The sequence below is a fragment of the Anopheles ziemanni genome, chromosome 3 (assembly GCF_943734765.1).
Source record: "Anopheles ziemanni chromosome 3, idAnoZiCoDA_A2_x.2, whole genome shotgun sequence".
Lineage (NCBI taxonomy): Eukaryota > Metazoa > Arthropoda > Insecta > Diptera > Culicidae > Anopheles > Anopheles ziemanni.
Genome location: NC_080706.1, coordinates 60,372,390 through 60,385,375, shown reverse-complemented (window position 1 = coordinate 60,385,375; position 12,986 = coordinate 60,372,390). Strand labels below are relative to the sequence as shown.

The following is a 12,986-nucleotide window of genomic DNA, read 5'->3' as shown; positions in this document are numbered from 1 at the left end:
TCAATCGCGCACCACGGCGTAACTCGAACGGGAATAATGATAATGTTGGTAAAATTAATGAAATGTAATTTTTATGAATTATAATAATATTCTTATTTATAAAAGTCATCTTAAACTATTATCATCATTAATTTAGAAATATTTGAAGACACACGAGCGGGTGCGCGTGCCCACCCAACCGGCCCGGCAACCCGGTCCCGATTCCGATCGCCCGCCCGCCCGTGGGAAATAAATCCAGCTGAAAGTGTGAAAGGTGCCATCGGAGAATCTTGATACTTCCTTCGGCGATCGGCTGTCGCTAAACAGGCGAGCCGGTTAACGATGTGGGCAGCACGAAGGAGTTCGTTGTAGCGCGTCGAGCGATGACACATCTGGCGGGAAAAAGGATTAAATATCATTAGGGCGACTAAGTGAGGTCAGATCTAAAGAAGCAGGGAGGGTTAGTTCAGGGATGAGGAAACGCATGCCTTTAAGTTATGCAAGAACGCGCCGGGACAAGGCATAAGACTGAGAACGATTTGTTTTGCCGAATGTTGACTAATGTGTAGCTTTTAGTAAGACGAACTGGCGATTAAAAAGCCGTCACAGACGGCTTCAAACTAAAAACATTCATTTTACATTCTATAGAATCTACAATTCGCTACATTCAAATTCAAATGGATCTACATGTCTTTAAAACTATTTTACCTGAAAGCAGAGTACATTACTTTGCTAAAATAAAAGAATGGGTTTTGAGTTTGAACACTTATCAAAAATCTAGATTCTAGAAGACTAATAAACAGCAAAGTTGACATCACAATATTTAATTTCAATCTAAGTTAAATCGATCGCTGAGACAACTAACATTGTAGTTTTGCTGATCGTATAGAAGAAAGGACACACTTTAAAACACGAATAAAACAATAAATGCAATGCTTTTAGAAAAAAACGTTGCGTGGATCAATCATGTAGCTATTTATCTTAATACTCACGATAGGAACTGCGAAAATGTTGTTGTGATTGAATTATAATGCTAACCAATCATCATAAACATTAAGATGTCAAGCCTATTTTGTTTCCGTTGTTCACAATATGTTTTTGTTAGTTAGTTACATTGTTTGCAAATATTAGTGTAAGGTAGATTTGTAATGTTACTTATGGTTCATCTTTGCAAATTGCCTCTGATTTATCTGCTTATAAGGTGGTGTTGTTTTGTTATCGAAATGTAGGTAGGGTTGAGGTTTGATTTGTTGTCAGGTAAATTCAAATGTTACATCTGGTAGACTTTATTAAAAATTAGTTTTTAAATAATTCTTGAGCATCATCTGCAGGGATTAAGAGTTGAAGTTTGATTTTAAAGGAGAGTTCAAAGTCCAAACAAAAATATTCTACGATGTACTGTACGATCATTTTTTCAGAAATAGGTACCTCTTAAGCTATTGCGACGTATAAGGCCCTTTGAAGCATATCACCAACTCATGTACTCGTGGCTTCCTAAATTAATTAGAAATCCAAGAAAGGTTAATTGCACTTTTGGGAAGTTTTCAAAACCAGTTCGGTTATTCTCGACAAACTTCTCGATTGTGTCCCTTCCAAACTAATCGACTTGATCGAAACAGCTAAGGAAATCTTTTTTCGCACGCACATTTCTCACCGATCGCCGATCGTGACATCCGTACGATCGATGAGCAATTGTTTTTGTTTTGTACAACCCATACAGCGCGCTCCATCGCAACATAAACGATGATGCACCCGGGCTTCGGCCATAATCTGGCCGCTCCGCCGGCCGGGTGAAAGGCCTGAAGTGTGGTCGACCCTCAAGTGCATCGCAACGGTTCGTGGTTTGAGCGTGTGGTAGCAAAATTTGCATTTACAAGTAGCGAACCGGGTCCAACGTCCGGCGCGGAGCCCCCGAACGCCCAGCGAGCGGCGCAAATCGTCCTACGGCCCGAGCGGAGATTCTCGTATGATTCATCTTGCACTGATGGGGGCACGGGGATCGTCCGATGGCTCGATTTTCTCGTAAACCGGGCGGCACGCACGGTTCGTTCAGCCGCGCAGATCCCTTCAGATCCGTGCGCGAAAGGTGAACGTTTTATTGTTATTAGATTTTTCAAGTGCTATTTGCGCTTGTCATCTTATGCTCCAGTCGTCTGCGAGTCCGCGGATTCCAGCTACCGGTGCGCGGAGAAAAGCGTCGCGCTGCTTCGGCGTGCGACTAAATGCACGAACTTTGAGCTGACCGGTGCCGAGCCCTGGGTGGTCTCTGAAAGCGACCGCGGCCCAGGTGAAGCGGTACCGTGCGCTTCTTCTTCCGGGCAATATTGGGTCATCGAGTATGTGGACACTTCTTGTGGAAACTGTCAGCAAACAGCGAAGCGCACGGTGAATGCTTGAATTGTTTCACTGTCCTCCACCTCAAGTGTCTCTTCGATACTCCTTTCCTTTGTGTACACAGATTCCTGGCCCTCTACATTTCGCTCTGGCCGTATCTATAGCACTCCTTCCACCCACTCTCTGCTTCGCCTGGTCCTAAATATTCTCCCACCAGCTCCCCGAGGGGAACGCTTGGCGCGGTTTCGTTAACTAAGGTTAGGTATTTGCGAAAAATCGGTGGATAACCCAAGGGGTGCCTTGAGGGTGCCAATCGAAACGCGACCCTGCTGGATTGGCGCCAACGTCGTACTCGGCCTCAGTCATCCAAACACACTCACACACACTCACACGCAAACACATACGCCTCTCGCTTTTTCCTCTTTCCCGTTCCACACGGACTACGGAGCAATGAGGAAACGGAAGAACTTTAACCCGCGGTGCCAAACAGCCCACCGGATGACTGCTATCGTTAATCCACTTTTAGCACGATATTGAACAGAACATGCACAATAAATGTTCTTTCGTTTGCTCCCAGCATGCTCAAATTACTGCAACATCGCAGGCAGGGCAGACCCGGGGCCCCGAAGGAGCATCGCAATCGACGCGAACGGTGCATCGATGCAGTGGTCGCCAGCGATAAAGGAAAAAATCAAACCACGAGGATAGCTGAAGGTGCATGGCTGGTGGAAGAGAATTGGACGACATCGCACGGACGGAGGTGGCTACTGTAGGCTACAGGATGTCACTGATTGTCTGCCGTAACCTCGTATAGGAAGACGACTCACGCTCTGTGCGACCGATCCGCTGCACGATACGGTATGGCACGGCGGGCAAGTTTAGGCCCGGATCAAGTCCCACACACCCTGGCCGCACCATTTCCCAAGGGCGATCCAGCGAGTCGCGACCCAGCCTAGCGTAAATTTTCTCCACCCCTACCTTATCGCAGCGACGATCAGCACAATCTGCGAAATATTGGGAATCGGATCCAAATCGGAGTCTAATTAAAATCTTATTAAATGTTGAACGAAAACGTGAGAAAAGTAAAAAGCGAGCAATCGAATTGGTTTGTTCATGTGGCGTTTCGCTGCGTGTTTCCGTCTTGCGCCGCGTTCCTCCAGTTTGCCTCGCTCCCAACTCCGGCATTAATTTATCTCAGCAAGCGGTAAGCTGAAATCTGACCTTAAGCGATCTGCGCTATGGAATCACCGAATGGCAGGACGGGAGCGGGACGATCTGTAAAACAATCAACCAACGAGCTATCCGTTGCTATCGAAACGAAAAGCACGGAAGCTAATGTCTGTCCGTGGTTAAACGGGCCTTGTTTTCTGCTGCTACCAACTTGCCCTCTAACATGCATGTATTTATGTGTGTATGTGGGTGTATTTAACTAGAAGGAGGCGCGGGTAAGAGCAGGAAAGGTTAGGATAACCGTTTGGTCAAGGGCCCTGCCATTAAGGTGCCTTGGGGCCAAGAGTGTGGTGTTTTCTGTTTTAGCTTTGACTGTCATCAGCAGTGCTTGCGGTTGAGAAGGACACCAGCTGAAATGTAAATAGGTGCAATTATCGATGTAAAACGATCTGTTTCGGCAACACAACGAGACACGGGTGAATCTTGCTGCTAGGTGCGAGACTTCTTGAACTTAATATAGATTCAGCAGCCTCCATGTCAAACTGTAAGGTAGAATCAATATATAGTTCGGTTTTGTTCATGCGATATTTTTCGTTACATTTGCAACTCTTTGTGCGCAAACGAACAAAATATGCCAAAGTTTATATACAAATTTTAAATATCTTTAAATGGTTTGGTTTTGGCAGAATCGTCGTCAGCTGTAAAAGTTTCACTATTTTTACCATTAATTTTTATCTTTCATGCGAACTTCAACATAACTGCATAGTTTGAAATCATTTGATTTTTTATCCAATTAGTTTTAAATTATTAGGAAAATTTATGAGAGTTTTATTTTGTAGCATCGTTTTACAACATTTTATACAATTTCGAAATAAAAGCGGTGTCATCTCCCAGCCTAGATCGTACCATTTTTTTTTTTAATAATAAAATTTATAGTTCTTATATTATAAAAAAAATTCTTTTAATAAAGTGATTTTAGTAAAATTTAAACTGGAAAAATTGGATCTGAAAAAAAATAGCATGAATTTGAAAAACACACTTCGGTCTCATCTGCGTACAGATGAACTCGTGAAAGATAGTGGATCACAAAAAGGGTGTTCTGTTGATCTCCAACGCAAATAGTAGCAAACTTACTTCAATGCATTTTTTAAAATTATTAACAGCTACAAAAATTAAACTTTAAACATGCCTTACAACCTTCACGCGGTTACTTTATTTTTTCTCCTGTTTTTTTTTCGTAAAACTCTACGAACATATCGAAGTGCACACCTACACGAAACCTGGCCAAACTCGTGCAGTATGGCTCGGAATGCGGTGAATAGCTGCAGATCGACGACAACAAGGTACTGCCATCCGTGCGACATGGGCAAACGCGTTACCCAAGTGTCAACGATGTGTCCCCCGGGGTGAGAATGCGCCGCCGTTACTGAACGTTATCAGTTGGCTAAAGGTTACCGCATGGAGTGCGGCAGGATTTATGAATTTTCTAATCGATACCAGTGGCCAGATTAACACACTTCTTTGAGGGAGCCAACTGGGATATGTGAGAGGTGTGTGTTCAATGTAGCCAATTTTTAGTTATTTTTTACTCAGAGGTTCAACCAAAACCGGCCGAACTCCGGCTCCCGATGGCCATGCAGCTCGAGATAAACATCATGCGCCAATGTGCCATAGGTGAATTATTGCATTGCAAATTATAACTACGATCGCATTCAGGTAAGTGTAAAACGGAATACATGCATGTGTGTAAGGTGGTCCTTTGTCTGTTAACAAATTACCACTTTGCTTCCTAGCAGTCACTATCGATCAAAGGTCGCAACGAAGCCTTTCGTCTACTATGCATAATAGTTGGAAGAAGAAACTCAGTGTAGCCTGCGTGAAACAGGGTCAGCGCAGAAAATCTTCTGCTAAGAACTTTCTGATCACGCGCAAGCGATGCACCTAAATGCAAACAGTCGCATACAAACACAACCGTCAGTGTTGTAAAACCCCGCAAAGCTCAGTGGAAAGACCTGATTCGGAAAGTACTAGTCCGTATCGGTACCCGTTTATCGCTCGCTTTGGTTCAAAGTTTGTTTATTTATTCGGGAACTCTGTGCACAACAATATACAGAGAAACAAACGAACTCGAAAGAAGAAAAAACCCATGCTGGACCTTTGCTTCGATCAGATCAACGCACACAGGACAACTCTCGTTCGGCTTTAGGCTTCGCAGGCGGGAAGCTGCACTTCGCCACCAGTCACGATGTTGCAGCGAAACACAACCGAAAAAAACCCTTTCACCGTACTCCGACGCTCAAAACCAACCAAACATGCTCTGCCCTGGGACCCGAGGGCCATAGCGAGAGGATTAGGCTTGTAAGCCTAATCTGAATAATTTCAACTTTTGTCACCTCCTGCTTTCCGGGAAAGGAAACCGGAACGGAATTCCCGACAGTTGCCCGGGGCCCTGGGATGCGCATAAGTCCCCGAGTACGAAGCAAGAGCAACAACAATAACACCGGGGCCATCCCCGCGGCGGGAAAGCGACGCGTCGGCCAGCCGAACTGTTTTCCCGGCTGCACTCTGGGCTCCCGGTAGGTACGTCCCGGCGCGCTCGAAACCGGCACGGGAAGTGACCGACCGACCGTGAGTTATGGGGAAAGATTGAAATCGTCTTGTTTGCGGGCGGCTGCCTGGACGGTGGAAATGGCTTCGTGGCTGCGCAGATAATTTCATGTTTATTTATTTTGCTTACTCATTGAAATGATAACTGCGTGTAAGCTGCTCGGACAGGGGCGACCGGGCGTTGGGTATGGTGCGACTTTTACCTGAATGCGGGAAAGTTCGAGATTAGTGCTGCAAGGTCCAGGTCGCGTCGGTGGATTAAAAACCGGCGGCCGTTCGTTGGCAGATGAGCGAGCATATGCCAAATGTGGCCGCTAAAAACTGGGTTCTTCCGAGCGAGAATTATGCAGTCAATGTTCCTGCTAGCCGAGGTCTCTGCCTCATTTATCGCTACAATTTGTATGGTGCATTGTTGACCCGGGCAGCTACACATACCTATAATGTTTTCTAGTCAGATGATAGAGATGTTATCTAATGGAACTAAAACTGCTATAAATCATAGCTACAGCAGATAAGCTTCATATAGAAGAGAACTTCTGCTTCAGCAGAAGATTGGCTGAACATGCTGAGACCAACTTCAATCCTAAAGTAGCCTGTCCGCTCGGCTGGCAGTCACTTTAAAATTAAATGGAGCCTAATGATACACTTGTGCGCGGGACCGATTGGACAGAAGCAAAACAGACACGGATGGATCTAGGAAATCCATTTGTCGTACACTTAGTCCACCAAAAATATGCCACCCGATGGGCCGTATTTCGACAAGACAACAACACTGATTAGCATTCAAATAAAATATTCTTTTTGACACCCGTACGATAATTACATTATCCGACGATTTTTCTCTCGCTCGATGGTGTCAGACAAGAGCTGACCGATGCCTTCTTTGAGTTCGATATTAACTGGATGGGGTAATGCAGGAACGACCTGCTATGTCCGCGACCCTGTTTGGTCAGCGTCCAAACACAACCGTGTCTGGGTTGTCATCGAGAAGGTCATCCACACGGGGTGGCAACGGTAAGGCAGCCTTTCTGTCAGCCGGCGAGAAGGAGGAGGTACATTTTTGGGCGTGGATTGAGTGCCTAGTTTGATGCCAACTTGCGGGCCGGCAAAGGTGTCCCCGCAGCGTGACCGGCCGAGCATCGTGAGAAATCCAAACAAAATCAAGTCAGTCGTCCGGCTGTCTTAACAACAACGGCAACCAGACACCTCAGCGAACGCCGACCGGACCGGGGAGCGGGTGGAGGAGAATCCGGTGATACGGTATCTGCAGGATGAATCTAATAATTATCACATTTTAATGGATAATCACTTATGAATAAATAACTTCATGGCAATATATTACAAACACCGCTGCCACCGCTGGCGTGCTGCGTTCGATAACAATCAAGCGATCCGTAACCGGGTCTGGTTTTGCTATCCGTCAAGCGCGCAGACGCTGTCTCTACGCTCCGGACAGTGTTCCAGTAGAAAAACGATCGCATCGCACCGGAACCGGATGGCTGGCTCCAGCGGTGGCCAAAACAGGACCCATAAACCGATATTATTGATGGGAAATTGAGCCAGAAACTAGAAAAACCCGGCTTATCCCCTATCCCCGTTTGGCCGTTAGATATGAAATGTTCCACCGAGCGCCGGGACGGCTAATTGAATCTATATTGTAGCAGTTTTATCTTCTCTCCAACCTACGGTGGAATGCACCACATGGAGAGAAGTTTCAATCATAGCGAATAAATTATAGCTTGGGCAGTTCTCAATTATGGCAGCTTTGCAAAACAATGCCATATTTCGTTGCTTTATAGAATGTTATGGCAGTAACACAGCGATTCAGATACTTCTTCATACACAAACAACTGGAACAGATTAGCAACGCGCATGCAACATGACAGGCCCGCTTCAACAAACTCACCATTGCATTAATTATTACGTTTGACATCCTATCATCTTTCACGTGGTTTATTAATTCAATTTTCATCAACAAACCCCATTCTTCGCTGACGCGGTGTGTATTTCTTAAAAACCGACACCCACGCCAGGAACCCACCGGCAGCCATAATTGATCGCAGCGTCTACGCAAACCAAACAAGACCTGCCAGACATCATGTCTCCTCGAGTAGCGGCTGGCATTTCTCTTCCATTCGCGGAGAAATTATACTTCCCCGTAGGATTTCCCACCAGGCGAGACTGCAAATGTACGCCTCCACCGACCCCCAGTACAAAATCCACCTTCAACTATGAACCTCGCCTATGTGGAACTGGATTCGAGCTAGATTCCTTGATTCGTATCGCACCGGACGAGACATCTCCATAGTAAATAAATTTATTTAATAAATCTACTATCAAGCCATGGCCCTGGCAGGAGTAGAAATACAAGTTCATGAACTGGCCTCGATGTTCACCCGCAACGGCTAGCACCATACCCTTCCGAACGGTTGTGAAGAAATATTAATTCGATGGGACTTATCGTTTGCTGCACTCGAGCTCATCCTCATTTCACAGCAGAGATATTTAAGGCGAAGCACTTTGCACTATAACCATTGTAGTTTACTGTTCTCTTCTTATAGAAGATACACCAAACTATTGGAAGCAAATAGAAACACACTATAATAGTTTTATATAGGCATATGATCAAACCATAGCAATGTGAACGTGAATAGAAAACATGGAATAAAATACAAAACGTTGATTAGTGTTTAACAGATGTTTTCATTTCCAAATTTTTAAAATATAAATGTTTAGAAAAACCGATTTTTGAAATGACTACTATAAGATGTATTACATCACCCAGATTTATTCTACTTTCTCTAGGAGGGTAGAGTTTCGACCGAAGGAAAGGAAGGATGGAATTAATTACACCTCCTAAATGATTACGCGTGTGGGTGTCGCACACAGTTCCTCGACTTGTCTATGGGTCGAGCCTGACTAAGGTCGCTACAGCTGGCATGCTGTATTCCGGAATTCCAACGTCAATTCAAGCGGTAAGGGTAAGGAGGAGCACACAATCATCGAGATGACAGGCACGGAAGCGTCCCACTGATAGGCTTGAATTTTTCCGTACCCGCTCAACCTTCGCTTCCCGATAGAGCAATTGATTTCCAGCGCATGCCTCCCCTGCTAGTCCCAGCTTGCTTTGGTCAATTTTCTTGATTCCCAGTGCGCCCTTTGCCACCTAGACATGTTTTGAATTTCTAAACAAGATTTTAATCTAAGGGGTAAGGTTAGTCGTGGAACTTGTGGGAATATCGGTGCCTCAACCCATCAACCTGGTGCTGCAACTGAAGGGGATACAGGAACTGAACTTAATAAAAATCTTTTGAAAATATATTTCATACTTCAAAACAACCAAATCAATACTTGAAACATAAACACCAATAGTGATTTTGTTCACTATTAAAAAAAAGTTTATTTGTTGTAGTAATCCTTTTTATTCGATTTCTAACTACATTTAGCAGTTTTTTTTTGGATAAATATAGTTTTATAGGATTGCAATTCAAAGCTTTGAAATTTTGTTTACGACGTCGATCAATGCCTTCTTCATACTGTCGGTTACAGATCAAAATAAACTTTACCGAACATCAAATACCGGTGTTATGTTGTTTTCTCTATTTAAACACTTGTATTTGCACTCATTCTAATTGGTTTTCCACACAATGTGGGCTACCGGGTAAAACGGTTCCAACAACCAGTTTAAGAGAGAGCAATTAAAAAACCAAACCTGATCCGACGGCGGCACAAGGAGCGCGGTCGGAACAAAGCTTGGAATATTTTCGGCTCTTCTGTTCCGCATCGGTGACCGAAAGCTCCCTGTGGCCGCTGTTAATTAGAATGTGTGCAGGCATCGATGCTTCTAACTAGAAAGAGTAATTAGAAAGTCACGAGTGATTGTGAACGGGCTGCCGGGTTGCACGGTCTCGGGGTCGATTCATATAATTCGAGCGGCTAAAACTGAACGATAGCCCGACGCCCTGTTAGGACTATTTTACAGCTGATCTTTTGAACGGGCCTATCGGAACTGGAATCCTTTTGGACGGCTGACTGGCACAACCGTTACGACGGCAGATCGGCGATCGGAGCAGCGAAAACTTTTACCGAAAAGTCAAGCCACCCCTCTCGTGGCCTGCCTGGTGCCCGGGCAGTCCTAGGGACGCTGCCATACTTTGCGTCAGTAAGCCATTAGTTGATGGATGATAATTTGAAAGCATACAAATTGGTTTACGGGAATGGATACAAATGCTGTCCATTGAAGTTTCAATATTGAACTTGTTCGCGCCGTTCCCGCGCGCGAACCATACCGGCGGCTAACTAGTTGAGGCAACGTTTGCGCATGCGTTTCCATAACCCGTTCCCACTTGCCGGTTGATTTTTGTTTGTTACTCCGTTTTCTTCAATTATTGGATTTAAGGGCCGAAAAAAGGAGGAAATGATTAACACTCCTCCCATTAATCATCTCTCCTTTCCAGTGCCTTAGGATGTGACCGCAAGGACCCGGGATATGGTTTTTGTGCATATCGTTTACCCGTGTTAGCCCTACGCGGTCCACCCCGATGTCGATCGGTACCTGTACGCGGCCAGAGAGCAGCAAAAAAGGTGTAAATGGCAACAGAATCGGGAACAAATATTGATTTTCTGGGCCCGTTTATAAGTGCGGTACATTTATCATCTTTAAAGTAGGATACCCCTGCGGAATGGGTGGAAAGAGGAAATTTTCAAATCGAACACTGCACGCTGACACGTCGAGGGATTACGTCAAGAAACAATCGTGGGAACATGAACTCTATCACAGGGCAGACCAGCGATACAGTTGGTCAAGGTAGTATCATTTTAATGCCGCAATGTTCGCAACTCCTCCTCACTGATAACTTCTGCTACGCTACATCATCAAAGAAGAACACAAATCAAGAGTGGAGAATCTAAACTTCCTCTTAGGAACCCGTTTCTTATTCACTCAAGACTAGTAGGAGCAGCTGTCGGTTTACGGACTGAACAAACTCACTCCACACTGGTCAGTGTAAACATTTCCTGAGCTTCGAGTACTCTAATTTCCATATATTTGATCTTAAACTGGTAGGGCGAACCATATGTTACAGTTCTACCCACGATCAAAACGGTTCGGTTTTGTAGAGTGGAACACACAATCAAAAACCACACTAGACTCTCAAAGCTCACCCAGAAGTGTTTGTTTTTGAGAGAGTATACTAGGTCCCGAACTCTAAAGCTGGATAGAGCCTTCAGCAATCTGAGGAGGTGCACAAAGGTCTAAGGTGGCCAGTTGCGTACGTGCATACTCCAGGCTCCCCAAAAAGCACGAGGAAACGGACACTCGAGCTATCACAACAGACGTAAACACTTGATCCAGTGAGATGGTAGCTGCCGAAGCTCTGTACCAATGTGCCCCTGCCCGGGGATCATGTCGTCCCCGAAAGCGATCCATCAGCGGCTGACGCCTTACGGCCGGACATTCCGGATCAGGCCACTCCATACCCAGACAATTGCAACGTAATGGTAGCACTTTATAGTGCTCAGAACCAACGACCACTCAGCGGGCGAACAGAGAGCAACCATTCAGCCGGCAGCAATTGTTATGATTACGCCCCGATCGAGGGCTCCTAGTGCTGCCCTTTTAATTGCTTCGGTAAACAATGCGCTCCAGTGATTCCTTCCCGTACGCTGCAAGCTGCGTTGAAACTGTATGGCACACTATTCACCATATGGTTGGCTACGTTCCGTCACTGGCAGCTTGCTCGCATGGATTTGCTCCTTTTTTTTCTCGCACTCACATCCCAGCACCAGAGAAGGGGTACACATTGAACTGGATGAGGATAGTCAATGGGTTCGTTTATTCAGTATACGCCACAACTCGGCAAAGACAGCGGTTGTTTTGCTTGCTTCACATCACATTAATTCCTGGTTCGAGATGGCTTGGCCTAGCTCATTTTGTTCAGAAACGGTGCTATGGAACCGAGGTCCTCGCAGTCCGGAATAGTTTTTCCTTTGAATTGCACGCACGCCTCCGCGCAAAGGTGTCCCTCGAAGAAAGCCCCGTACATCTTCTTGCACTGGGCACAGTTGGTGATGCAAATTCCAATGATGTCGTAGCCGCCCATAAGGTCTGCAAGGTGCGCATAGTTTCATTCCAACTTTTCGAAGGCCAAACATACAAGAAGTACTTACCAATCTGTGGACTTGCCTCTACCGGGCTGTGGACAACGATGACGGCGAGCAAGCATGCGGCGGCGAAAAAGAACTTGGTAGGAATCATTTTCAACCACTTGTAAAACGTGTTCTAACTAGAAGTATTCCTTGAAGCAAATTCCTTTCCAATGTAGATGAAGGACTGTTGATGACTGTGGTTTATTCAGGACTTTCAGTTTGCTTATATACCAGCTTTTTGACTGTCGATAAATGCGAAAAACTCGGCAAACCATGATAATTGTATATCCTGTCTGTGTTCTGAACTGACCATGCCGAACGTAATTCGTTTGATACAATTAATTCCCGGACAAACCGACACACATTGAACTAGGTTGGCTCCACCACGTCTATCCAAACGGAAGCAATCGAGTCTATCGATCCACAATCGCCTACGCAATCAGTCTCTTGACTAACGCAACCACCCTGAGACCATTCAATATTTGACTTTGTTTTGAGTAACATCGTTGTCTACGTATCGTAACCAGATGACAAGGTTTTTACGAGCTGCTGCGAACCTGCTGCCTGCACTAGAGAGAGTCCTACGCGCGAGAAAACGACCCAGTACTGTACGAAATCGCGCCAGACAAACTGGCAGCATAAATATTTGGGTGCGTTAACAAAACAGAAGCAGACGGGTTCCACGAAGCCGTACAAATTGTAACAGTCAACAGTTAGTCGAAGAAGCAACCCCGACGACAGCAGCACCA

The 12,986-nt window shown here is 45.3% G+C and overlaps 1 protein-coding gene across 1 annotated transcript; it reads right to left on the bottom strand.

Moving 5' to 3' along the window:
* Window positions 1–12,011: 12,011 nt before the first annotated feature.
* LOC131285150 (eclosion hormone) lies at window positions 12,012–12,346 on the bottom strand. The gene is made up of 2 exons (XM_058314011.1): window positions 12,259–12,346; window positions 12,012–12,196 (listed from the first exon to the last, which is right to left on the bottom strand). Exons 1-2 carry the CDS (start codon window positions 12,344–12,346, stop codon window positions 12,012–12,014), a joined length of 273 nt encoding a protein of 90 aa, XP_058169994.1.
* Window positions 12,347–12,986: the final 640 nt, after the last annotated feature.